Source organism: Euleptes europaea, chromosome 15 (genome assembly GCF_029931775.1).
Source record: "Euleptes europaea isolate rEulEur1 chromosome 15, rEulEur1.hap1, whole genome shotgun sequence".
Lineage (NCBI taxonomy): Eukaryota > Metazoa > Chordata > Lepidosauria > Squamata > Sphaerodactylidae > Euleptes > Euleptes europaea.
The window spans coordinates 51,694,260-51,721,627 of record NC_079326.1 but is presented as its reverse complement, the minus strand read 5'-3'; the positions used below and the strand labels follow the sequence as shown (position 1 = coordinate 51,721,627).

The following is a 27,368-nucleotide window of genomic DNA, read 5'->3' as shown; positions in this document are numbered from 1 at the left end:
CTTCTTTAGACTGAACAAAGCTTATAGGGGCAGATTTAAAAATGCTCTGTTGTTGCCGTTGTGATGAAGCAGTTCACCTTACCTTCTGTCGCTCTGTCATGCCATGCAGGTAATATGCTTTGGTCACATTATCTGCGGTGTGGTCGCAGAGACCTATGAACTTGCAAAGGAAGCCACCAGAAAAGTGAAGATACAGTATCAAGACCTGGAAGCGATTCTGACAATTGAGGTAAACAGCCTTGTTTTATAAAACTTTGAGATATTTTATGGGCAACTAACTTAATGGTTGGAATGGATGGCTTCCCATCCATTTGAGGGAGATACAGGGAAACCTCTCCAGATGTTTACAAGGTGGCATCAAAAATCAACAAGGAACTAGATAATGTAGCCTCTGGTTAAAGAACTGAGGAAAAAAGAGGAATTGCATCTGAGGCACAATAAATAAAGCATGGATGGCAGAAACCATGCACGTGCACGCGATGATGGCAGTTCTGGTTTTACTTCCGGAAGCGCTGCGTTGCCACCGCTGTTTTAACACTCAACCCCCCTCTAAATTTGGGGGGTTTAGTGTTAATTCAGCCGTGGCGATGCGGTGCTTCCAGAAGTAAAACCGGAAGTGCCATCACTGTGTGCACACACCTGGGCATGGCCGCCGTAGCCAACCCCCTAAAACCTCCCGTCAATTGGGAGGGGGGACCTGGCAACTCTATGAATAGACCTGGATAGTTTTCTGAGTAGGCCGGCTTAGGATGGCACTGCTAATGTGTTTACAGCTGAGGGTATTGTCTCACGCTCTTATCACTGTGCTGTGCCAGCAGCTTTCTTCAGGAATTTTATTCCTTATTCTATGCGTCTGCAAAAAGTTTATATGACTCTTAGATATAGCAATATGCAGATGATGGATTGAGTGCTGCAACACATATGCATGGCATTCAGAATACCCTTTTGTTTTTCCAGATTCTATTCAGAATACCCTGTCATACAAAACCATAAAATACCTTATCATGCAAAATCATCAAAAACCCTATCGTACAAAGCATACAGGCTTTTTTAATGTTTGTGATCGGCCAAAGTACTTATTGTTTATTTGCTTCTTTCTTGTACATCGAGCCTGTTGTAGACTGACATTTGAACATCAGGCGTCTGATCAACAGGGGAAAGGGTGTATTAGGGAGTTCATTTTGGGCATGATCCAGCTCCTTAGCAGAAGCTGACTCAATGCTGTTTTACTAGGAAATTACTAAGAAAAATGCAAAAGAGGCCGCAACACACGTGGCTGCCCGGCTAAGTAAGGGGGGGCAGGGCAAACCCGGACGATGACCTTTCTCATCAGGTCTGCCCAACATTCCCACTGTCCCCACCAGCCCCAGAAACAAGAAGCAATGCCACCAGTTTAGAGCTGGCCCAGCAGCCTCCCCCTCCATGCTGCTGCTCCGGACCGCAAACGCAGCCCCAGTTAAGTTTGGGGCCGTTGCTTTTTTAAGGAAAATACTCCACATATCTAAAGAATCACAAAATGAAGATGGCAATGTTGTGTTTTTCTGTGCTCTTCTGGGATTGAACAACATGTTTTCACCTTCATTGCAGGATGCCATAAGGCATAATTCATACCTCCTAGAAGAAAAGAAAATAGAACAAGGAAATGTTGACAAAGCATTTCACACAGTAGACCAAATTATTGAAGGTAAGGTTTTCGGGGGGTTTTCCCCTAAATATTTTTTTTAATTTTATAATAGGGATACAGAAAGAAAAAAGGGATAGGTAAAAATAAAAAGGGTATCCGTCTAATGATAAAACAAGAAAAACAACATAAACACATCATCTTGAGAAATTGATCGAGCAGACTACATTGTAACTTTTGTTTTTAACTATTATCCAGGCAAGAGTGTAAATGCATTCAGAAAGTAGACATTATAACTAACCATACCGTTTTCTACTCTATACTGAAAAGCAACTTTGTGATTAAATAATGTTTAATTTTACTATTATTCCGACTAACCTTCAGCCTCAACATAGAAGGTCAGGTTTTCGATGGGGTCTTAGGGACGTTTTGGCGGTCCTATTATGGGTCAAATTGAGCTGATCCATTCACATGGCACTTATTTATTGTGTGTGAGTTTTCCTGTCCCACTTAGGTAGGCTTTGCTTGTTACCCTTTGATAATAGCTCACCTTACAGAGAAAACAGGTTTGTATGAATCCACCCTTAGTTGGTCTGCACCAGTATTAGGGTTGCCAACCTCCAGGTAGTAGCTGGAGATCTCCTGCTATTACAACTGATCTCCAGCCTATAGAGATCAGTCCACCTGGAGAAAATGGCCGGCAGCTTTGACAATTGGACTCTAAGGCATTGAAGTCCCTCCCTTCCCCAAACCTCACCCTCCTCATGCTCTGCCCCAAAAAACCTCCCACCAGTGGTGAAGAGGGACCTGGCAACCCTAACCAGTATCCTTCAGCGACAGGTCTTAATTTTTTTATTTGAACTGTCCCTAGCTGTGAAGTCCTCTTTGTATGAGTTATCTACCTAGTTAATTTATAAGGTAAATTTGGCAGAGTTGAAAGTTCAGGTTACTCACTGGTAGGTTCCCAGACAAAATGAGCTTCAAGCTAAGGGAGTTAAAGAAAGAAGCTATGTTTCATTACAGGAGTTCCCATATTTATATGTTTTCAAGAGATTACTTCATATTAAAATCACCTCTAACTGTCCCACAGTCATGGCTAATTTCTGTCTTATAAAATAAAGCACCTGCCAAACTACATTTGCCCATATATTCTAAGGGCCAAACTACACAATCCAGACCCGACTCGCTTTCCCCACAGCCACACAACAGCTGCAGGGCATGTCATTTTAAAAATCAATGTGAACCCAATTCAGTTTGGACTTTGGCATGGGGAGAGGAGGGGCTTCTGCCTCCCTGGTGCCATTTTTCTGAGCTGAAACATCCCCGGGAGGGAGTTATCTCCCCCATTTTGGCGATGAATGTGCACGGAATACTGTACGAGCAGCTAAAAAATGAAGCAGATAACACCCACCCACCCCCGTCGGGGCTGTTTCAGCTTCGGAAAATGGTACAGGAGTAAAGTAGAAGCCCCTCCTGCCTCACATTGCAGTTCTGAGCCGAATCAGGCTCTCTCTCATTTTTAAAGAGATATTCCTTGCAGTTGTTGTTTGGCTACAGGGAAATAGCTCACCCAAAAATATATCTTGGAGTTTGGCCCCTAGATAACATACACTAAATTTATGCATCTGTCTCTTCAGGTAAACATTTGCTCATTATTACCACTTTTGGGGACAATGTTTTCAGATACAATTAATGTTTTAAAAATCTGATGCAAGTATACAAGGATAAACCTGGATATACAGTGGGCAAATGGTTAAGATTAGCTCAAGCGCTCTTCATTTGCTCTTAATAGGTGAATGCCATATTGGAGGGCAAAAACATTTTTACTTGGAAACAAATAGTACTGTTGTCATTCCGAGAAAAGAGGACAATGAAATGATAGTCTATGTCTCCACGCAGGATGCTTCGAATGTACAGGTAACTCAAGACTTGGGCTGTCATCATGCTAAAACTTTGCCAGCAGCTACAATGGTACCCCCTGACCTGGATAGCCTAGGCTAGCACAGGTATAGGATGGGAGATAGTTGGCTTGACAACAGTACATGTGACAGAGATCTGAGAGTCTTAGTGGATCACAAACTGAACATGAGTCAACAGTGTGATATGGCGGCTAAGAAGGCCAATGCAATTCTGGGCTGCATCAATAGGAATATTGTGTCTAGATCAAGGGAAGTAATACTACCCCTGTATTCTGCATTGGTCAGACCTCACTTGGAATACTGTGTCCGGTTTTGGGCTCCACAATCTAAGAAGGATGTTGACAAGTTGGAGCGTGTCCAGAGGAGGGCGACCAGAATGGGCAAAGGTCTGGAATCCATGCCCTATGAGGAGAGACTTAGGGAGTTGGGTTTGTTTAATTTGGAGAAGAGAAGGTTGAGGGGAGACATGATAGCCATGTTTAAATATTTGAAGGGATGTCATGTTGATGAGGGAACTAGCTTGCTCTCTGTTGCTACAGAGACTAGGACACGGAGTAATGGATTTAAACTAAGAGAAAAGCTATTCCACCTGAACATTAGGAAGAACTTTCTGACTGTGAGGGCTGTTCGATGGTGGAATGCACTGCCTCGGAGGGTGGTGGAGTCCCCGTCTTTGGAGGTCTTTAAGCAGAGGCTGGATGGCCATCTGTCGGGAGTGCTTTGACTGTGGAATCCTGCATGGCGGGGGGAGGGTTGGGGGATGTGGGGGGGAGGTAGTTGTTAATTCCCTGCATTGTGCTGGGGGTTGGACTAGATGACCCTGGTGGTCCCTTCCAACTCTATGATTCTATGATTCTAGGTCTCAGAAGCCAAACAGGGTGGGCCCTGGCTAGTACTTGTAGACCACCAAGGGGGTCCAGGATTGCAGTGCAGAGGCAGGTAATGGCAAACCGCCTCTGGTCGTCTCTAGCCTTGGAAACCCTATGGAGTTGCCATTAGCACTGTATTAACACAGAAAAAGCATATAATGAATCAGCCCATACACAGGGTTGCCTAGTGGTGGTGGGCAAATCCCCACCAATCCACCCGGGTGCCTGCTTGACCAGCTGAGGGTCGGCGGGCAAGAGGGCATGCACATCTGGAAGTTACCTCAGGGGAAAATAGTGACCCGCTCCTCCTCCTCAGTATTTAGGTACAAGAAATGCAAAAAGATGAAATTAAATGTGGAGGGTTGGAATGAGCATGTAGTAAATATTATGGGAAAGGCCTCTGTAAGAGCTTGCTTCCTCTTTTCTTCAAGCAACTGGTGGCTTCGACGTTGGGTGTCCAGTCAAATAGGATCAGGTGCCACATGACACGAGCCGGTGGAGCTTTCGGGGGGAAAATAACAAAGCCTTCGTTTTTTGCCGCTGCCGCAGCTGTAGCAACACACAAGTAAGAGTGGCGATGGTCCATGACTTTATAGAAATTTTAAAACAACCACTGACAACTTCTTTGGGCTTGAGACAACAATGCAATCCTTAACAGGTAAAGGTAGTCCCCCTGTGCAAGCACCAGGTCATTCCTGACCCATGGGGTGACGTCACATCCCGACATTTACGGGGTGGTTTGCCACTGCCTTCCCCAGTTGCCTACACTTTACCCCCAGCAAGCTGGTTGCTCATTTTACTGACCTCCGAAGGATGGAAGGCTGAGTCAACCTTGAACCGGCTACCTGAAACTGACTCCCGTTGGGATCGAACTCAGGCCGTGAGCAGTGCTTTTGACTGCAGTAGTGCAGCTTACCACTCTGCACCACAGGGCTCATATCCTTAACAGAGGTGCACCTTTTAAAGCCCACTGAATTCCATGTTCTTGGAATGGTAGAAACTCTGTTTAGGATTGCACTAAAAATCTGGGAGTGCGGAAAAAGGTCGTCCCTATGTCCCTTCCTGTCCCCAGTTTTGGCATTCTGTTTGACCATTGTCACTAGGATTGCCAGCTCCGGGTTGGGAAATACCTGGAGATTTTTGGGGTGGAGCCTGAGGAGGGTGGGGTTTGGGGAGGGGAGGGACTTCAATGCCATAGAGTCCAATTGCCAATGCGACCATTTTCTCCAGGTGAACAGATCTCTGTCGGCTGGAGATCAATTGTAATAGCGGGAAATCTCCAGGTAGTACCTGGAGGTTGGCAACCCTAATTGCCTCCGCGGTTCAAACATCACTAGGTCCACTCCTAAATGCTCAACTTTTGTTCTGCTTGCAACAAAGGTATTGATCACATGTCCAAGTTTTCCACAACATATATTTAAAAGTTGTCATCTTATCCATACATCAGGGGTCCCCAACTGTACCCAAACCACACCTTTCCTGGCATACGCCAAGTCTTTTAAAAAGTGGGCAGGGCCAGATGGATCTTTTGCCCAGCAGGGATTTTGATTGGCCATTGGAGATCTGATTGGCAGTGCAGATTTTTTTAAATGTTGCTTTGGAAGCAGCATCAACCACAGCACAAGGGTCTTCACTGCAAGACTGAATGTAAGCTGTATGTATGCAAGAAAATACTTTTTAATCAGTACATTCATTTTAATAAAACAACTTTTGCAACCTGATTTTGTCCTCCTAGTTGCTTATTCTGAAGTTAGCATGAGCCCATTTCTTTCTTTTTTTAATTTAGGACTGGCTGTCCAATACGTTTTATTATGGAACGAGATTATGACATGTTCATAACTGGAGGCCGACACCCTTTTTTGGGGAAATATAAGGTAGGTAATACTGTCTCTGAGGACCTTAGGTCGCACACAGGGTTATCCATTCGGGTCTGTTATGAGCTGTAATTTGTATATTCTCTGGTCTAAGTCCTTGACATTTCTCTTTCTCACCGTTCTGCTCCCAAAAGTTTGCTTTGTCTTAAATTACATGGGTCATGAATAATCTAGTCAATAATGAAAAGAAGAATATTCTGTATGCTGGGCTGAACAGGATGGATGGCAGAAGCAGACATCTCTTAGAAACTGAGTATTTGACCTGGTTGAGTAAACATGTAACTAGCAACAGTTTTCCAGGGTCTTAGGCCATAAACCTTTCCCAGCCTGCTACCCAAGATCCCTTTGAATGGAAATTCAGGGGATTGAATGTGTAAAGCAGTAGCACCTTTGTCTTTGAGATTAATGTATTGTATTAGAATGATATGCTGCCCATTAGTTGTACTATTGACATAATTTTAATCAACATATTATAAAATAAAGACCAGTAAAATATTGCACCATCATTCTTTAGCAAATAGTTGTCAACAGTTGGTATGTTTACCAGAATCAGATGCAACAGAAATTTAACCTTTGTGTTTCTTTTTAAAAATCCCTTTTCAGGCCGCGTGTGTGAGAGAGAGAGAGGAGGAGAGAGAGGTCATTTACGCATGGTCGATTTTGACGCTCACTCAAAGATCCTTTTTTAAATCCAACTTTTAAAATGGCTATTCATGGTCCCGAAGTTAGCAGAGAGAGTCAGAGGTTGACAGGAGCTGGGCGTTATGCTTATGACTCCCAATGCGTAGAACTCTATCTCGATAGGGTTGACATATCTACATTCTGTTTCTCCCCTTTCTCTGCCTTCTGGCCATGTTCACATAGATGAAGGCCCCCCTTCCCCGTGAATAAACATGTTTCCTCTTGCTAGAGATATTTGAAGGGGGGGGGCCTATCCCACACTAATTTTATTTTAAAAATCCAGTGCCAAAACAGTGACACATCACTCTAGTGATAATTAAAACAAGAAAACGCTGAAGTGTTTTTTTGCACCATTGCGTAAATGTATCAGTACAGTACAACTAATGCTTGCTGGGAGAAAGATGGATGCGATCCCACACTTCTTATTGTATACCCTCCCCATTGCATACTTTTTCGGTTTGGTGATTCATGAATTGGGAGGCATCTAAATGCCGTCAGTAGTATGGAAATTTCCCCCCCCCCTCAGTCATGCCTTAGTTTTCATCATGGTTAGAGATCAATATGACAACTTTTCTTTAATACTTCACCGGGGGCAACAATCTCTCACCCCACAAGCGTGGGATCGCAATCCGCTACAAGGGAGAAGAAGCTGTTTATGTCCATGAAGCGGTTAAAAGGATTAACACCACACATTCCTGTCCATGTTAGCTCAACTTCTCAAATGTGGGGCACATTCTCAGCGAAGTCTTAGCGCATACAGCACGGGAACCCGTGCACATACAAGGGATGGGGGGGTTGCGGCTTATGTGGTAGAATGGTGAAAATGGCATCCTTCAGCGGAAGTTAGGATTGGCAGGGGAAGAGGGTGTGGAGAGCATGCTGGGTGGTAGAGAGGAAGTAACTTGCGGCTGTGCTTCTTCATGCTTCCTTTACTACATGCTTCATGCTGGGGACTGATAACTTTTAAAAGGTCGTGTTAAAAGGGCTCCCGATAAATGTGAGGAATGTGTGCACTGGCTTCGCAGTGACTTCTGGATTGATGATAAATTGTGAAGAAGTCAAAAAAATACGTGGGCCAATTCAGCATGCAATGCGCTACTAATTGCCAAGCATAAATGACCAGAGAGAGAGAGAGAGAGATCAGGCAATAAACTTGATGGGTATTTATTTATGTATGATTAGACATCCCGCTCTATATCCTGGCCGAAGCTGGGCTCAGAGAGGCTAATAGTCATAAAAATATATAATACATTAGAGTCTGACATACATACACATTTAAAACATACTACATATAAATTTTTAAAAATTTCAGAGCATTAATAACTTTTATTGCTGTGTTGTTTAATTTTTAGGTGGGATTCATGAATGATGGTAAAATCCAAGCTGCTGATCTTGTGTACTATATAAATGCCGGATGTACAAAAGATATTTCTGAAATGGTAAGTGTGGTATGTCACCATGAAAATATCTTGTCTGTGTTTTATTTCTGTGGTTTAATGTGGGTTTTTATATGTATGTAGCTGTGGTTTTAAATGCAGGCCTCTACAGGAGGGTTGCCAACCTCCAGGTAGTAGTTGGAGATCTCCTGCTATTACAACTGATCTCCAACCGATAGAGATCAGTTCCCCTGGAGAAAATGGCCGCTTGGGCAATTGGACTCTATGGCATTGAAGTCCCTCCCCTCCCCAACCCCTGCCCTCCACAGGCTCTGCCCCCAAAACCTCCCACTGGTGGCGAAGGGGGACCTGGCAACCTTATTCTAGCGTATGAAAGAAGAGGGCTGGATGATGATTGAAATGTGTTATGACTGGACGGTAGCTGGACCCGAGGAGGCAGAGTTGATGGGTTTGAAGGGAAAGTTTGTTCAGAGGGTGTGTGAGAGAGGGAGGAAGTAGAGTGGGTGAATAATGAGGTGTTGTGGAGTGTGAGAAAAATCTGTTGTGGAAACTATTAGCCAAAGTAGCGAGAAAATAAACTTTTGTGGCTCGGTCTATTTAAAGAACTTTAGGGAAAGGAGAACTGTCCCTGTCCGAAACCATTACACTTATATACCTATCTGCAACCATTATGTTTAGGAACTATACTGAAACCCTTACACTGTTCTAAATAAACTCTATTTATGTTTAAGAGAAAGAACTGTTTTACTCACAGTGGGTAGCCGTGTTAGTCTGTCTGCAGTAGTAGAAAAGGGCAAGAGTCCAGTAGCACCTTAAAGACTAACAAAAATATTTTCTGGTAGGGTATTTTCTGTGGCTCACGAAAGCTCATCCCCTACCAGAAAATATTTTTGTTAGTCTTTAAGGTGCTACTGGACTCTTGCCCTTTTCTACAACTGTTTTATTGAGAGTGAAGGATCCCCTTTTACCTCAGAGCCATCCCCACATGCTGACTGTTCTGTCATTCTACCAAATATAACTGAGCCATTCTGTTCTTTGGAGCCAACTAAGAATTCTAAGGCAAAAGTCTTTGGTGGCAGCAAAAATAAGTAGGAAATGCTAAAGAAAGCAGGGAGACAGCACCTCATGTCACCTCAGAATGCTACGGGGAGGTGCCTTTATAGGTGTTACAAATAAGGGGGAAGAAGTAGAGGAGGAGTAGGAGTTGGTTTTTATACATTGACTTTCTCTACCACTTAAGGGAGAACCCAACCGGCTTACAATCACCTTCCCTTCCCTACAACAGACAACCTGTGAGGTAGGTGGGGCTGAGAGAGCTCTAAGAGAGCTGTTACTAGCCCAAGGTCACCCAGCTGGCTTCATGCGTAGGAGTGGGGAAACCAACCTGGTTCACCAGATTAGCCTCTGCGGCTCATGTGGAGGAGTGGGGAATCAAACCTGGTTCTCCAGATTAGAGTCCACCGCTCTAAACCACCACTCTTAACCCCTACACCACGCTGTTAGAAGCAAACCGTTACACTAAGTTTCTCACAAAGTAGCTGAACATTCACAACTAGAAAAATGGGATGAAATTGTATTTGGTCCTGACAGGAGAGGGAGGAGGAATTTCTTGGTTTTTACCTGTTGGAGCAGGAACACCCCTGTGGCTTAGATACCTCCTTCCAGAGCCTATTAATTCTCAGCTGTCTGTCAGGTCTAAGAAGTATAAATTTTAATTCAGTGTAATGTATATACCTTCCCTTAGCTTGATAGCTGTTGGACCAGGTTCCTTAATGCTTACATTTTTACCAACTTTAGAGCACAGAAAGCATTTAGAGAACATTATTTTGATTTAATCCTTACCACAATTCTGTAAGGTGTGTCAGTAGTATTATCTGGAGGTGGAGTTCTGAGGTTGCAAGAGAATGCTTTATTGCCTACTTCCACCTATTGAGTTCATAGTAGAGGCAATGTACAACCTGGGATTTCGTGGGCTAGGGCACAACACCATAAATTACTGTATGGTGTCATCCTAAGCAAAGTCACACTATTCTAAGCCCATTGAACATAAGAACACAAGAAAAGCCCTGCTGGATCAGACCCAGGCCCATCTAGTCCAGCAGTCTGTTAACACTGCGGCCAACCAGGTGCCTCTAGGAAGCTCACAAACAAGGGCTGCAGCAGCACCATCCTGCCTCCATTTCACAGCACCTAAGATATTCGGCATGCTCCTCTGATCCTGGAGAGAGACTAGGTATGCATCATGACTAGTATCCATTTTAACTAGTAGCCATGAATAGCCCTCTCCTCCATGAACATATCCACTCTCCTCTTCAAGCCTTCCAAGTAGGCAGCCATCACCACATCCTGGGGCAGGGAGTTCCACAGTTTATCTATGCGTGGTGTGAAGAAATACTTCCTTTTATCAGTTTTAGATCTCTCACCATCCAGTTTCAGCAGATGACCCCACGTTCTCGTATTACAGGAGAGGGAGAAAAACTTCTCCCTGTCCACTCAAATCTTTCCCTGACCACTCAAACTTTCATTGACTTCAGTGAATTTAGAAGGGCATAACTCTACTTAGGATGGCACTGTTAGAATTAGGGGTTTTATTGCCTTCCCTAATGGCTAGTTAAAGCAGACCTACAAAAGTTTGCCCACCAAGTCCTTTTTTTTACACTTCTTTGCAGAATCCATGCAGAACAGGACTCATGATTATACATTTATCATCTATCCTTATGCATTAGGTGATAGACTTCATGGTGCTAAAAAGTTTTAATGCTTATGACATCCCCAACTTCCGATGTTGCGGACGTACCTGCAAGACTAATTTGCCATCGAATACCGCAATGCGAGGATTCGGTTTCCCACAATCGGGCCTCTGTACAGAAATATGGGTTGAGGCTGTGGCGGACAAGCTCGGCTTGCCTCATGATAAGGTAAATAAAAGAACGATAAATCGTGTTGTGGCAGGTCTTGTGTGATTCATGGTGAAACTACATGTTTAGCAAATGCTTATTCTCAAGCCCACAAATTCAGGGATAACTGGGCACTTGTAGAGGAGAATTAATTGGAGAGGACATACCTTCTGATTTCCCTACTAGGACATTTATGCTTGGTAATTAGCAGCTCCGTTCCAGGCCGAAGTGCCCCGCATTTTTTTTTTTAGTTTTGCACGCTGAACCGTCATTCAGGAAGTGACTGCGAAGCTGGCGCATACCTTTTTTTAGGATCTCTATTAACGCGACCTTTTGTGTTTGCTCCACCTCCTGCATGAAGAATCCCCTCAAGGAAGAATGCAAAATCATTGCTGTGCGTTAGCTATGCAAACGGTGGTTGCTAATGGCTTTGCAAACCAAGGAACAAAGGAGCAGGCGAGTGGGGGTGGGTGGAATTTCTCCTTTTGTGTCTGCACCATGAGTAGGCTTTTTAAAGGTCACATTTAAAAAAGAGCTTTGAGCGAGCATCAAAACTGATCCTGCATAAATGGCCTATGCCAATTCCCCCCTGCTCCTGAGGCCATCTTTCCCCTGCCAGTCTTCCTTTCAGTTTTGGGCCCTGATTGGGGAATTAAGGATGGTCTGGCTGAAGGGCATTGGCAGGGATAAATTGTGGACAGAGGAATCACAAATATTCTCTTTCTTGCACATGTTATCCCTTGGAAATGCCCAGTCCTTGATTCCCACGTTAGCAATTCAAGAGAAACATGAGGTTGGGAGCCCCAAATTTCTCTCATAAAGTGTAGTTTTGCCATCACGATGCCAACTCAAATACTCACAGCCCCAAGTTCATGACATGTATCAGCCAAGTCAGAAATATAAACACCCAGAATATAAACACCAATGGTTGCAAATTTAAACCCTTGGAGAGTTTCCATTCCTTACTTCAGGATGAGTTTACATATGCCATTTATATGAATTGTAATCTTCAGTGGTAAAATTAAGAGGTTTAGATCCCACAGTCCACAGCACTCTTTTGCTTTTCCCTAATGAAACTTTGCAGCTCTTTTTGGCTTCAGCCCAAAGTTGATTTTCGGTGAGACTGAAGCTCAGCTAATTTTCTCTAGATCATGGCTATGTGGGGCAACTGTGGGGGATGCATAGCAGCCATTGTTCCGCTGTTATTAAATTAATTAATTTTATGTGACTCATGAAGGTCAGATATGCGGCATATCCTAATGTGTTCCTTGGTGTGTGGATTGGGTGGCAATCCTACTCTATCCCTTACCCACCCACCCACCCAAACCTCTCTTCATCATTAGAAGATTTCCCCCCCCCAACCCGGCTTTTCATTCTGCGGATGGCACAAGAAACTATTGATGATGGTGAAGAGCAGGGAGGGCTTTTCTGAATCTTGACATCCTTATACACTAGGGTTGCCAACTGCCAGGTAGTAGCAGGAGATCGCCTGCTAATTCAACTGATCTCCAGCCGATAGAGATCAGAACAACTGGAGAAAAATGGCAGCTTTGGCAATTGAATTCTATGGCATTGAAGTCCCTCCCCTCCCCAAACCCCGCCCTCTTCAGGCTCCGCCCCCAAAACCTCCCACCGATTGAGAAGAGGGACCTGGCAACCCTATTATACACCCTGTGCTGTTCATCATAGTTAACACACAATCATTAATACTTTCCTCCTGCCTTCTTGAGAAGTTTTAAAAGGTACTTGGTTCTTGTTTATTCAGTTCCCTTAAGAGGGAGGCCTCTGATTCTATGGGTTCTTATCACCCCAGTGGGTATGTGACTGTCAGTAGGAAGATGCAGACTCCCAAAAAGTTACAGAAATGAATTAAGTGGTTTATTTGAAAGGCACTTCTGCATAATACACTACACAAGCAAATTACAAACTAAATCTGATCCATGATACAGGAACGCATACGAAAAAGGGATGGATATGAAAACATCTGAATGGTTTGTGGTGCTACAGAAAATAATATAAATGGATAAGCGGGCAGTGCTGAAGCATGAGCTAATAAAATGACAATATCTTGCGTGTCCCCTTGTGAAGGTCCGGGAGATGAACATGTACAAAACAGTTACTGTCACTCCCTACAAAGAAAAGATTGATCCCCAGAATATGGTCATATGTTGGAAAGAATGCTTGGAGAGGTCTGATTACTACAACAGAAGAAAAGCAATCGAGGAATTTAACAAACAAAACTACTGGAAGAAGAAAGGGATTGCGGTCATTCCCATGTTGTTTTCAAATGGAGCCAATGAAACATATTACCATCAGGTGAATTTTTGAGTCTCTAAAGTAGAAGTTCAAGCTCTTTCTTCTTATTGTCCAAGCTTTAGGCACCTGAAGCCCTGCTCCTTTGTCTCCATTTGACCCGGCCCTCCCAGGTAGGCCTGTACTGTTTGCTGTCCTTCATTGAAATCCCCATGTTGGTCATTTCCTTTAAGAGGGGAGTGGACACGTTCATGGAGGAGAGGGCTATTCATGGCTACTAGTAAAAATGGATACTAGTCATGAAACAGGAGGAAAGCTGATCTTACATAGCTTTTAACTCACTTCAGTGTTTTCCTTTGCAGAGAAGGGTAATTAGAAGAGCCGGCCATGGCTTTTCCCTATTCTGTTTCTGTTTCCTGGAGCCTTAGAGAACTGCATGCTGGGACTCTAGAAAAGAATTATTTGAGGCCATTTTGAGTCTCTGGGATGTCATTGGGTTTTCCTTTAGCTGTATTTTTGCATCTTTTAAAGCAGTAGTGGTCGCTGCTATGCTTGTTATTTATGGTTCTTGTTATGTATGTAAATAGTTAGCCAAGTAAGCAGGGGGAAACCTAGCAGCTTGAGTCCCCGACGAAGGCTCCTAGATCCTGCTCGCGCCATTGGCCCCAGCCAGCGTGCCCCATTGGCCCTAAGCAGGGACGCACCATTGGCGACCCCGGAGGTTGTTCCCCCCCTATCATGGATCAGGGGGGGAGTGGCCGCAGGCGGCCAGGGGGGCATATAAGCGGGGCCGGTTTACACAGTTCCCCAGTTCAGTTCCTGTACTTCAATAAAGCGGTTGCTGTTTGAACTCCGTCTCCGACCTCGTGTGTCCTCCCCACGCAGACTTAACAGTTCTGGTGCCAGTGGAGATGCAGAGACGAAGCTGACAACCATTATTATTGGGTGACATCATTTCCCCCTCACCTGAAATCCTTTTAAATTAGAAACTGGGACTGGGAGCTTGTACCTACAACATGTGGCTTATTCCATGTGGTCCCTTCGCTTTTATCAACCTGCCAGTTGCTCTCTTTGAACAAGATGTCGTTTTGCTTCAAGTACGTAAGGTGTAGCTTTGCTCCCATCGTGACCTGGATGGCCCAGGCTAGCCCGATCTCATTAGACCTCAGAAACTAAGCAGGGTTGGTCCTGGCTAGTACTTGGATGGGAGACCACCAAGGAAGTCCAAGGTTGCTATACAGAGGCAAGCAGTGGCAAACAACCTCTGTTGATATCATGTCTCGAAAACCCTAAGGGATTATCATAAGTTGGCTGTGACTTGATGGCACTTTACACCAAGTTTTGGGACATCAAATTGTTAAGCACCAGTAGGATATTAATATAATAGTTATTAATATAATAGTTATTAATGAAATCCATCATTTTTTCCATTTCTCCATAGGCTGCAGCTCTGGTGAACATCTATTTAGACGGATCTGTATTGGTGCACTGTGGTGGATCTGAACTGGGACAAGGGCTTTACACAAAGGTGTTACAGGTAGGACAAACAACCAAATTCCATATACTTAGCAAGACAGAGCTACAGAGTAAAAGCTGTTTTGCAAGTGCAATTTTAGGTATATGTTCTAGTTGGGTCTTGTGTAATTGTAACTGAAGAAGTTCTAGTTCTTGTATTATTTTTTTTTAGCGAGACCGCAGATTTTCTAACACATTGTTCCTTTAGTCGCTTGACTGTAATTGCAAATGTTATATTCCTTTTCAGTTTGTGACTGTGCTGTAATTCCTATTAGAAAAGATGATATCTTTTGTTTTCAAAACAAACAGGTTGCCAGCCATGAATTAAAGATACCCTTGTCTTACATACATATTTTTGAAAGAAATACCGCTCCAATACCCAACGCACTTACCACAGCGGGAGCTGTTTCCACGGAATGCAACTGCAAAGCAGTCCAGGTTAGAGTGTTTATTTTGGGCTCTTATAATCTCTTGTAAGTAAGATCTCTGAGCATTTCTATCTTCTGCTGCACAGCAGACGTAGCTCTTTATTAAAGGATTGGTGTCCTTGTTCTTCATAGTGCAAAGAAGCTAACAGTTACAATACATCCAACCAATACAATCATAAATTGATACTTTTTCAGAATACACAGACACCCGTCCAAAGGAAGGTAGTCATGTTTAAATTCCATTGAAATTGACGGGACTGAAAGTGCCATTCAGTCCTATGCATGTTTTCTTGGAAGTAGATTTCACAGGTGCATAGTAAGATCTCATCCCGTTGCCTTCAACGGATCTGACTAACTCTTTGGATCTCTAGCTACTAGAGTTCTTGAGATAAAAACATACTATTTCAGTGAATATTCTTGTCACCTATAGAAAACATTTCTTGTTAGTACTTCTCTTAGCCATCTGCCTCAAAGCTATGATTTGTTTTACCACCTATTAATTACTATTGTGAATGGCCATTGGGCTTATACTTTTCAGGTTTGCATTGATTGTACACATCTCAGTCTGCAAGGGCAGATTCTATTTAGGTATGGGGTTTTCTGAAACTTCCCTAATAGCACAGCTGAGGGTAGAACATTAAACCTTGCAAGCTCAAAGCAAGCTCATTGCTGTGGGTTGGACAGGTGGTAGAAATAGAATGCTGGTCCAGCCAAGGATGGTGAAATCCCCAGATATAATGGGGAACAGGTCTTCCTGGCTGCCCAATTAAGGACAGGGACAGGATAGTGCCCTCTTTCCAAAATCTCTGTGAAGCACACGATCCTTTGACAGTGACTCAAATACTATAGAGCAGGGCTTTTTAAACTTTTTCCAATCGCAACCCCTTTTCACCCGAGAAATTTTTACATGACCCCGGGTATATAGGTAGATAAAATAGGTATACAATAGGTTTACTGAAATAAATACTAAATAAATATTAAAATAGGTATACTGATAATAAACCATAAAGAAATCTTTTACTGTTGCCAAATTTTTCGAGACCCCCCACATTCAGTAACGTGACCCCATATGGGGTCACAACCCACAGTTTAAGAAGCTTTGCTGTAGAGGGATGCTTTGAATATCTGAGAAGGTGCTTTTTCTCAAGGAAAAACAGAAGCTCAGGAAAAATGACCATGAATCAAGGCAGGGCCTTACTGTCCATGATTCATGAGAGAATGCTAGAAAATAAAGCGTGGCCTTATTGTTGTGATGCATTCATGCTGTTTTCTCTTGCCACCTGTTCCAACAGAACGCTTGCCAAATTCTCCGGAAGCGCCTCTGGCCAGTCATTAAAAAAAATCCACAGGGCAAATGGGAAGAATGGGTAAGCATCCTTTGTATTCTTAAAATGGAATCATTATCCTGTTTGGATCGTGTGTCGGATCTGTGTTCCAATGCCTGCTTGTCTAGACTGATTATCAGGATCAACACTGCAATGTTGCATCGAGGGTGGAGGCTGCACATAAGTGGAATTTACATACGTGTTTCACAACCCTGGCAAGTAGGGTTGCCAGGTTCCTCTTTGCCACGGGCAGGAGGTTTTTGGGGTGGAGCCTGAGGAGGGCGGGGTTTGGGGAGGGACTTCAATGCCATAGAGTCCAATTGCCAAAGCGGCCATTTTCTCCAGGTGAACTGATCTCTATCAGCTGGAGATCAGTTGTCATAGTAGGAGCTCTCCAGCTAGTACCTGGAGGTTGGCAACCCTACTGGCAAGGGATTTGAAGTATGTATATACAGTACACAAACTTGGGGGGGATATTTCTGAAGGGAGGTATGAGGCAGAGAGAGAAGTCAGCATTTGATTCTTTATTAAACATACATTAACAGAAAGAAAAGTAAGAAAGGAAGGCAGGTTAAAGGGCAAAGCAATAAAACAGTTGTTTCAAGCAGTAGTTGTTTTAAGTCTTCACTGTGTGCCAAAATTGAGCATCACTTGATTTTACATTAGAATTGCTGGGTTTTTTAGCCCAGTATAGAGCAAGGGTCCCCACCATGGTGCCCATGGGTGCCATGGTGCCTGCCAACAGCTTTCCTGGTGGTAGGGTTGCCAACCTCCAAGGAGTAGCTGGATATCTCCTGCTATTACAACTGATCTCTAGATCGCTAGATAGAGATCAGTTCACCTGGAGAAAATGGCCACTTTGGCTATTGGGCTCTATGGCATTGAAATCTCCCCCCTCCCCAAACCCTCCCTCCTCAGGCTCCACCCCCAAATCTCCCACCGGTGGCAAAGAGGGACCTGGCAACCCTAACCTGGTGGCCATCCAGTGTTTTTAGAAAGTGGACTTCTACTCAGCAGGGCTTCTGGTTGACCACTGGTTACTTGATTGGCTGTGCAGATTGTTAAAAAAGTTGCTTTTGCAGCAGCTGCCACCACAACAAAGACATGTCCTAAAATTTCAGTTTTGCTAAGGAGAAAATGAAAATCTGCCTCCAGTTGCATAATTCCTTGCCTCATAAGTAAACAGGAAGACAAATAATAAGCCTGGCTGTGTTGTGAAGAGCTAGAAGGCTGTACTTCGTGCTCTCCAATTTTTATCTTTGTATGAATTGTGTCATATCCCTCTGCTAGAAATGTCATTTAATGGTCTATCTCTTGCAGATTAAAAAAGCTTTTCAGGAAAGCATCAACCTCTCGGCTGCTGGCTACTTCCCGTAAGGAATCCATAATCATTTTCTAAATTGCTGCAGATGTGATAATGGGAATTCCACGAAGGGAGCTCCCAGACTTTTTTTCTCTAGAAATCAGGTGCAAGAGGACCCGGTTTGAATCAGAACCACAAGGGGAGGGGCATTTTAAGCCTCCCCCCAGTTTTCATTTATGCAGGGCTGTTTCCCTCACGGTCGCCTCACACTGCCCGCGCATTTTGCTTGTGTTTTCCGGAAGGCACAGTCAAAATGCACCAAAATGCATGAGGCGGCCTCTAATGGTCGGGAGAGGCATGCATAAAGGAAGCCCCAAAGCAATCAGCAGGGGTGACCGCAGGGAAACAGCCCTGCATAAATGGCTGAAATGTTCTCAGGAAGACACTGTTTGCCGAGTGGGGGTTGTAATGCAGGTTTCCATGTCAGTTTCCCCAGTGGGCTAATAGTGGCTCCCCTGGGACCATTTCAGGTCAGGGAGAGCTTAAGACACTCTCATTTCCAGATTGAAATTGAGCCCCATGTTTAGAGAGAAAAAAACCAAATCTCCGTGCGCCCTTAAATCCCCTGCTGTTGACCACATTGTTGGGATGAGGGTCCATATCCTTGCAATCATATTATATGCATCATCAAAGAAAGTGATAGTGGGAGTTATATTACCTTTTACCCCACGGGGTGAGGAGCTGTAGAGATCCAAACTGGCAAATCTGGAATTAAGAGCCCTGTTACATTATGTGACAAACCATTTAAGTTTGAATAAGTCATCCTTGTCATCCTTTTGTCAGCGAATGTAGTTTAGTACTCATCCTTTACAAGTGAACACAGCAGAGTCCAGCACAGTTTAAATTAGTGCTCTTTATTTTGTACAGTGCTTCAAAGTGCTTCGCCAATATCCTTCTCCTTACAGCCCACACGCATATACAAGTATCATACACATATATACAATTCTGGCCCAGTTTATCAGCCAGTCAACTGATAGCTGCCCAGTGCCCAGGTAAAACCTTCTCAGTCCAGTTTTCCTGCCTAGTCATTCCTAGTCATTACATGTCATGTGATCCCTCAGCACAAGTCATGTGATCCCAGCTGTCACCTAGCTGTCACATAGATTACTGCAATCTGGTTACTGTCAGCAGTCTTAAACGTCAACACCTTTTGGGATTACCAGATGGAAGCCTGTCGGACTCCAGCTGGCTGGATCAGATTTGGACAGTGGTACTTGCATTGGATTGCACAGCAGGGGCGCCCAGGACTTAGAAACTGGGATGTTGTGAAAAGTCCATAATCAAAGAGGCAGAAACTACAACTCCCTTGGGGAAGTTCAGTAGTTGATGTAGCAGGGCATCATCCAGCAAATATCAGGAGTACCATAGGCCTGGGCCAGAAGAAAAAAGTGATCAGATGTTATGGTAGCAATAGACAGGACTCTACCGAATTCTTAAATGGGGAACAACAACAAAACGAACACGTCAAATGGGCAGTCTATGACCCAACTGGTTTTCTTTCCGTTTCCCAGCTCATGTTGAAGCAACATAGAATATATCAGTAATCCATAGGGCTGTGCAAAAAATAATAATTTATTACATTTCGGGTTTACTGGGCCCGATTTTTTTCAGGAAACCTGATATAAGCCGAATACTCATACCGGTAAATATGAGCATTCGGCTTATTTCTGGGTTTCCTGAAAAGGTTCGGCCCAGAAGGGGTGATTTTTCGAGGTAGAGCTGCCAAATTCACAGCGTAGCTTGAAGGGACTGTTCTTGCACAAACCCCAAAGTTTGGTGAAGATTGGGTCAGGGGGTCTGATTTTATGGGGTTCAGAAGGGGTCCCTCTTCACCAGCTTTGTTTGTTCCTTCAGGGGATATCCCACCAATATGGACTGGAAGACTGGAGAAGGCCATGCTTTTCCATATTTCGTTTTTGGTGCTAGTTGTTCTGAAGTTGAGATTGACTGCCTGACAGGGGATCATAAGGTAAACAGTGAGTGCTTTCTCCTCTTTGTCTATGAGTGGCTAGTGGACCTCTTCACCCTACTTGGATATGAACTATTTCTTCATTTGTGAAAATTTCTGTCACCACACACCATGACACCATATATATTAGTTTTCTATGCATGGTGGAAATTATTAGTGGGTATTACAGTAAATTTCTTTGAAATGTGGTGTTGGAGGAGAGTGTTACAGATACCGTGGACTGCCAAAAAAACAAATCATTGGGTTATAGATCAAGCTTGAACTGACACTAGAAGCTAAAATGACTAAACTGAGGCTATTTTATTTTGGTCACATTATGAGAAGACAGGAGTCACTGGAAAAGACAGTCATGCTAGGAAAACTTGAGGGCAGGAGGAAAACCCAACAAGATATGGATTGACTCTATAAAGGAAGCCACAGCCCTCAATTTGCAAGATCTGAGCAAGGCTGTCAAAGATAGGATGTTGTGGAGGACATTGATTCATAGGGTCGCCATGAGTCAGAAGCGACTTGATGGCCCTTAACACACACACACACACACACACACACACACACTGCAGAGTTGCTATGTAGAGGAAAGCACTGGTAAATTGCCTCAGCTCATCTCTTGCCTTGAAAAGTCCATGATTGGGGCACTATAAATTGGTTATGACTTCATGGCTCCCTCTACCTATTAACCTCAAAAAGTGGGTCAAAGTGTATCTGTGCTTCCAATGCCTACAGACTTTATGCTGCAGGTCCAGCATGCTCTATATGACATGTACTGTAGATAGCTCAGTTTATTGGACCATGCGTGCTGTCATTGTGTGTAGCCATATTTCTGGCCTGGATGGACCACGGCTTGTTCATTGATCGCACTGTTGTATGGCCTCTCCTTGGGTACTACTTTGGAATAGAATTCTCCCCATTCTAGCACTGGACTATCTCAAACATAATAGACCCAGGAGCTTCCAAAGGCAAGAAAAAGAGATCTGTCTGAACAGTGAAATCATAGTGTCACCCTTCTTCTAGTTTTTTCTAAGGCTTGTTCCTGTAAACAGAAGAAGGCAGCTGATACCCATAATCAAGGACGTTCACAATACCAAGTTTGAAAGAGTGAGAGACAGCAAAGAACGTTCTTTGGTTCTTTATAGAATCAACTTTCGGAAACTGTGATGATATTGCGGGTGGATGATAGCTGTCCTTCAAAGTATTTTTCTTAATTGTTGATAATAGCATGTGCTGATCAGCTTATTTGTCTAACAGAATCACCAAACAGACATTGTTATGGATGCCTGTTACAGCATCAATCCAGCAATCAACATAGGACAGGTAGGTACCAGGAATTTCACATGGTGTAAAAAGGTAAAGGTCCCCTGTGCAAGCACCGGGTCATTCCTGACTCATGGGGTGACGTCACATCCCGACGTTTTCTAGGGAGACTTTGTTTACGGGGTGGTTTGCCAGTGCCTTCCCCAGTCATCTTCCCTTTACCCCCAGCAAGCTGGGTACTCCAGGCAAATTTTAATCAAATGATCTTTTATTTATTTAAACATTTTAGTCCATCTCTCCCCCCCGCTTTACTGGTGACTCAGTGCAGCCTTATCTTATGAGCTTTCTGATAGAAGAAGAAGAAGAGTTGGTTTTTATATGCCGACTTTCTCTACCATTTAAGGGAGACTCAAACCGGTTTACAATCTCCTTCCCTTCCCCTCCCCACAACAGATACCTTGTGAGGTAGGTGGGGCTGAGAGAGCTCTATCAGAGCTGTAACTTGCCCAAGTTCACCCCGTTGGCTTCATGTGTAGGAGTGGGGAAACAAACCCGGTTCTCCAGATCAGACTACACCGCTCCAAACCATTGTTCTTAACCGCTACACCACGCTGGTGTACACAAAGTGCTTTTTATTCTTAGACCAATGTCCCTTGTGCCTCAGTCTGGCCTATTCGCATGTTTCATTCAGAATGATAGTCTGTGGCAACCTTGAAAATATATCCACATCCTTTTGTCATGGCTTTTCTGCTTGGGTTTGTTCCTATTGATTCTGGCCCCATACCGCTTCAGTTTATCCCCTGATTTCTGTATACATTTTTATGCCTTTAGTTTTCACTTCTTTTTTTGTCTCCCCTCCTGGGAGGGAGGGGGGAGCTGGCTCTTTTGAGACCACTTTTACTATGGCCTTTTATGCTTGGCTGTTTCCCTCGCAGTCACCCCTCCGACGACTTCGGGTCTTTGTGTTGACTACGCATGCCGTTTCGGATGGTCAGAGTTCGCCTCGCTCTCCCCCTGTGTTTCCGCACATTTTGCCCTCGTTTACAAATTCGAGATAAAACAGGTCTCTGAAAATGCAGGCAAAATGCGGGGAAACACAGACGGAGAGCGAGGCGACCTCTGACCGTCCAAAACGGCATGGGTAATTAACACAAAGACCTGAAGTCGTCGGAGGGGTGAGGGCAAGGAAAACAGTCTTTGATTTTTTTTAGAAGCTGGTTTTAAGCCGGCTTTTTCCTAGTGCATAATGTTTCTATTGGTTTCTTTGTCCCACCAGCCTCCAGCCCACTTTTCAACGACTAGCCTCTCGTTAGGGTTGCCAACCTCCAGGTACTGGTGGTCAAACAAGACAGTAGTAGGCAAAAATAAACGAGCAATAGACAAGGATAGCAGTTAATGTAGACAGCAAGGCTATCACTGTAATACAATGATTGCAACAAAATTAAGCAAACGAAGCTAAGCAACCGAGGTTACAAAGCGAAATAGCAAAAACAATGTGGCAGAAGCTGATAATAAATATACAAAAGTTCATGTAAGGCACGGAGTTGCGTTCTAGTCAATTTCAATTTCTTCAGGCAACGGAGATATAGGTGGTAACGCGGCTCCGGAAGTATTCCAGCGTTTTCACTACAAAAAGTAGCTTCATCAGCCACAAGGGCTTAATTGTACAATTCCTATAATAAGTTTGGAGCTCCCAAAACGGGCTGCTATCAGAAGAGTTCATACGTGGAGAACTTAAATTATGTCTCTTTATACCCACAGATCGAAGGCGGTTTTATGCAGGGACTTGGATTTCTTACATCAGAAGAAGTAAAATTCTCCCCAGAAGGACAGCAGTACACTCTTGGTCCAGACACGTATAAAATCCCTGCTGTTTGTGATGTCCCAGAACAGCTGAGAATCTACTTGCTGCCAAACACAAGAAACCCAATTGCCATCTACTCCTCCAAGGTAAACAAAAGAAATATGCAAATTACCAATTAATTAAAGAAAATTCCATATTTTTCGACTGAATCCACAGAAGGCTCAATTATAGCCTTCGTTTGAACCCAGATGTTTTAGAGGGAGTTCAGTTAATGAAGGAGCTCTGCAGAAATCAGTAATGTCTTTAGAAAGAAAGGACTTTTTAAAAAATCCACTCCCTGAACAGCGTCAAAAGAATCACCAGTTCCTTTTTATGTTTAAATATTCTAGTAACAGTGTGGTGTAGTGGTTAAGAGCAGTGGTTTGGAGTGGTGGACTCTAATCTGGAGAACCGGGTTCGATTCCCCACTCCTCCACATGAGTGGCAGAGACTAATCTGATGAACTAGATTTGTTTCCCCACTCCTACACACAAAGCCAGCTGGGTAACCTTGGGCAAGTAATACCTAATGTTCATTGGTAATGCCTAAAAAAATGTTATAATAATAAAAATCTCGTTTTGCTAGCCTGGATACAGCAGTCTTCCAAATGTTGCATGTCTACAGTTTTATGGATTACACAGAATTCTGTTCTGGAATTTTGGGGGGTAAGATGCCTACTAAATGGTAGATGTGGATCGCCATGGCCTGACCAGACCTGGATGGCCCAAGCTAGCCTGATCTTGTCAGATCTTGGAAGTTAAGCAGGGTTGGCCCTGGTTAGTATTTGGATGGGAGACCACCAAGGAAGTTTAAAAGCTGCTACACAGAGGCAGGCAATGGCAAACTACCTCTGAGCATCTCTTGCCTGGAAAACCCTATAGGGTCGCCATAAGTTGGCTGCTATTTGATGGCACTTTCCACCACCACCACTTCTAAACAGAAATTCACTTGGGATCTGATCGTATGTTGAGCCTATGCAGAGATAAAACACCCATGCATCTAGTACAAGGTAATTCATGGTCACCTTGTGATTGGAAAAAAATGACTTAATCTATCAGAGTAAACTCACCCTTCGCCTCAAACTAGATGTAACGTATCAATCAATCAACCTTCCTTGCTCATTGACACAGTCTTAAGTATTTACATTGTACAAGGGAAGCAGTTTTACAGAAACAGCCTGATCCCTTAAAGCTTAGCACAGAATAGAACCATTTTGTCGTGACAACTTTACAGCTATTACATGCGTTAGACATTTCACAATCCGATTAATGTTCGCTGTATCAACATTGAGATCAGATAAGAGGAATGGCGTAATCCAAGGTTATAAGGGAAGATCATATTTGGCTAGAATGGATAAAATCCAGCGAGATGCCAAGTATGTCATCTTAAGTCCTGACTTCTAAAAGGAGACACCTCAAGATCCAAATGCAGAGCACGTTGGAACAATGATAGCAGCTCTTGATATAAGGGCTAGAGAATCATTTATGTGTTTTTAGAAACAAAAGGGACTGTATCCTATATATCCATTTGCTCTTTGGTGTTGTAGTTTTTCTTATGGTTTGTGAGCAAACAAAAGTTCTTTCTATTGGTCATGCTTCAGGTTAAGGAGCCCCGCTGTTCTCAAAATGGAAAGATGATTTGTTCAGAAGATGCAGCACAAACAAAGGAAACCCAAAAGTTTAATTTTCCTTCTTTGGATACAAATTAGCCCATGGATTACAAACACATATGACAGAAAAACCTTGTTAAGGCCAAATCTTAGTCTTGAAGATGGCTACCACGCCAAAGAAATGTACAGTGTTAAAAACAGCGGATGTCCAGACTTGACTTCTACTTCTGGACTCCACCTGACCTTAAATAACACTATGTAGTAGCCACCAAAGGCAGGAAAGTGTATAGCCCGATTTCATCAGATCTCAGAAGCTAAGCAGTAAAAGTACTTGGAAGGGAGACCACCAAATAAGCCTCTGCAGAGGAAAGCCATTGCAAACCACCTCTGCTTTTCACTTGCCTTGAAAGCCCTTTGCTGGGGTCACTGTAAATTGGTTGCGACTTGACACCACATGTATGTAGTAGCCACAATCTTTTCTTTTCTTTCTAATCCCGCTTCCAAAACTGACCAGCTGCTTATCTTGCAGGGTTTGGGAGAAGCTGGAGTATTCATGGCGTCCTCCGTGTTCTTCGCGATCAAGGATGCTGTGGCTGCAGCCCGGAAGCAAAGAGGACTGAATGACATTTTTGTCCTGGACAGTCCGCTGAACGTAGCGAGGATTCGCATGGCATGTGCCGATCATTTCACAGAGATGGTGAATATCCTCTGCCCTGTCCTTTCTACCTTCTACCTGCATTTCATGGCCTCTTTACCATGTTTAATTTTTCCCCCACCTCCTACATAAAAGGTCTGCAATGTGAGGAGCCATTTATTGCATATAGAGAAACAGGCTCTAGACTACAAACGCTTGTGTTTAAGGTGACTTGAAACTCCCAGTTTATCTTTGCTGCGACTATCTCCTGTTTTATTAATATCTGTATCAATACCATACCCAGAACCTTTTCATAGGTCGTTTATGCATGGGTACTCTCACATTCGCCCCTGTCTGTCTCGGTTGTTCCTTAGAGTTATGCATGAGTTTTCCATTCAGTAGAGATGACCTCACTGGCAGTCCGGGTCTTCCCATTCCTCTGTTAACCTGACTCTTCCATCTTCCCTGAGCAAAGCCTGGGTGAAATCCCCGTGCAGAAGGCAAAGTGTGGAACATGCAAACTTTGTTTTGCTCACAGCCAATTACAAAGCAGCATGTCCAGAGGCGGGGATTCAAATACTTCCTACTTCCTGCTTCCCTGGAGCTCTTTCTGAGCACAAGAAAGGCTTTTTAAAACTGAGGCTTGAATTCCCCCCCCCCCTTTCAGATTGCTCTGGTCTTGTTGTTGTTCTTAAAATGCTTTCTTATGTGGCAGTTGGGTTTGGGGGTGGGATTTTCTCTCACAGTAAGCATTACAAGTAAGCCAATTAAAAAGCAGCATTTAAAGGGGCGGGGATTTGATTTGAATTTGGAGGCTTCTGGTGCAGTGATTCCCAACAGGAAAGTGTGGTTCCAGCCAGCAACGAACCTCAGGTAAAACTCCCATGCTCAGGTAAAACTCCCATAGAGGAGCAAGATGCAGACAATAGAAGGCAAATGTAGCCATGCCCAGTATCAATCAGCATGTCAGAGGAAGACCAAAATTGCTGTCTGTTAGGCAGCATGGGATATTAGTTCTCTCATAGCATTTAAAGTTTAAAAGCAGCATTAAGCAAGAACTGATTTTTGAAGTTTCAACATTTCTTAATATGAAATCACATTTCAATTCCCCCCTCCCTTAATTCTTTTTTAGATTCCAAAGGATGAACCTGGGACCTATAAGCCTTGGGCTATCGACGGGACCTAAAAAACTTGGCTTTTCCTCCCTTAGGTTGTGATTGTTTTAATAATTTTGTTGGATTCTCTGATGAGGCTTAGAATCACAGACCAACAATCACATACCACATATGGTTGGTGTTCACATTAGCTCTACTGGACTGATGCAAATACTTTTTTTTTAATGCTGTACTGTTGTATCATTATAACTTGGAATCAACCCGTTGCACACTGGGTGTGGCAATGGTGTAGGGGCTTGGAAAATATAGTGCCCAATTGTAAGTTTTGGCAATTTATGATATAAACTGATTGTTCCCTGTAAGAATTCCACCTCCAGCCCCAACTACTAATTGAGTTGCTGATTTTCATGGGACGTTCTAATAGTTCGGGGTGATCACAGCACAAAAAAAATGTTGACAAGCAACCTCATGGGAAATATGGGGGGATAAGAAAGGCCAGATTCAGTGGATCAGTCCATGTAGAGTCTATGAACAGAAAAAAAAACTCAGTGGTGTTTGTAGGAAGAGGAGTTTAAAGATGGGGCTCATGGCAGGACAAAATGCTTGGTGCCAGAGACTCTTTGCCAGAAGAAATGCCAAGGTCCAAAGGCCCACAAAGCCAACTGCTCCACCGTTTTCACTTTGTGCTGGTTTCCCAAAAAGGTTGGAGCTGATCTAGGAAGTTTACACGATTTTTGACATTTCCAAAACCCCGGAGCTAATCATTCAGGACTTTCCCAGAAGGCTGGATCTTACCCTTCCTTTT

At 43.6% G+C, this 27,368-nt stretch overlaps 1 protein-coding gene across 1 annotated transcript in view; it reads left to right on the top strand.

The window, feature by feature from the left end:
• LOC130487793 (aldehyde oxidase 3-like) overlaps positions 1–26,634 on the top strand; it is a 50,112-nt gene extending 23,478 nt beyond the window's left edge. The window contains exons 19-35 of the mRNA XM_056861312.1: positions 110–229; positions 1,588–1,684; positions 3,414–3,538; positions 4,841–4,974; positions 6,196–6,283; positions 8,317–8,403; positions 11,088–11,279; positions 13,347–13,574; positions 14,953–15,048; positions 15,336–15,464; positions 16,747–16,821; positions 18,100–18,152; positions 19,997–20,111; positions 21,357–21,422; positions 23,124–23,312; positions 25,344–25,511; positions 26,581–26,634. Of these exons, the coding sequence (XP_056717290.1) occupies positions 110–229; positions 1,588–1,684; positions 3,414–3,538; positions 4,841–4,974; positions 6,196–6,283; positions 8,317–8,403; positions 11,088–11,279; positions 13,347–13,574; positions 14,953–15,048; positions 15,336–15,464; positions 16,747–16,821; positions 18,100–18,152; positions 19,997–20,111; positions 21,357–21,422; positions 23,124–23,312; positions 25,344–25,511; positions 26,581–26,634 (2,016 nt within the window). The remainder of the gene's footprint in view (positions 1–109; positions 230–1,587; positions 1,685–3,413; positions 3,539–4,840; positions 4,975–6,195; positions 6,284–8,316; positions 8,404–11,087; positions 11,280–13,346; positions 13,575–14,952; positions 15,049–15,335; positions 15,465–16,746; positions 16,822–18,099; positions 18,153–19,996; positions 20,112–21,356; positions 21,423–23,123; positions 23,313–25,343; positions 25,512–26,580) is intronic.
• Positions 26,635–27,368: the final 734 nt, after the last annotated feature.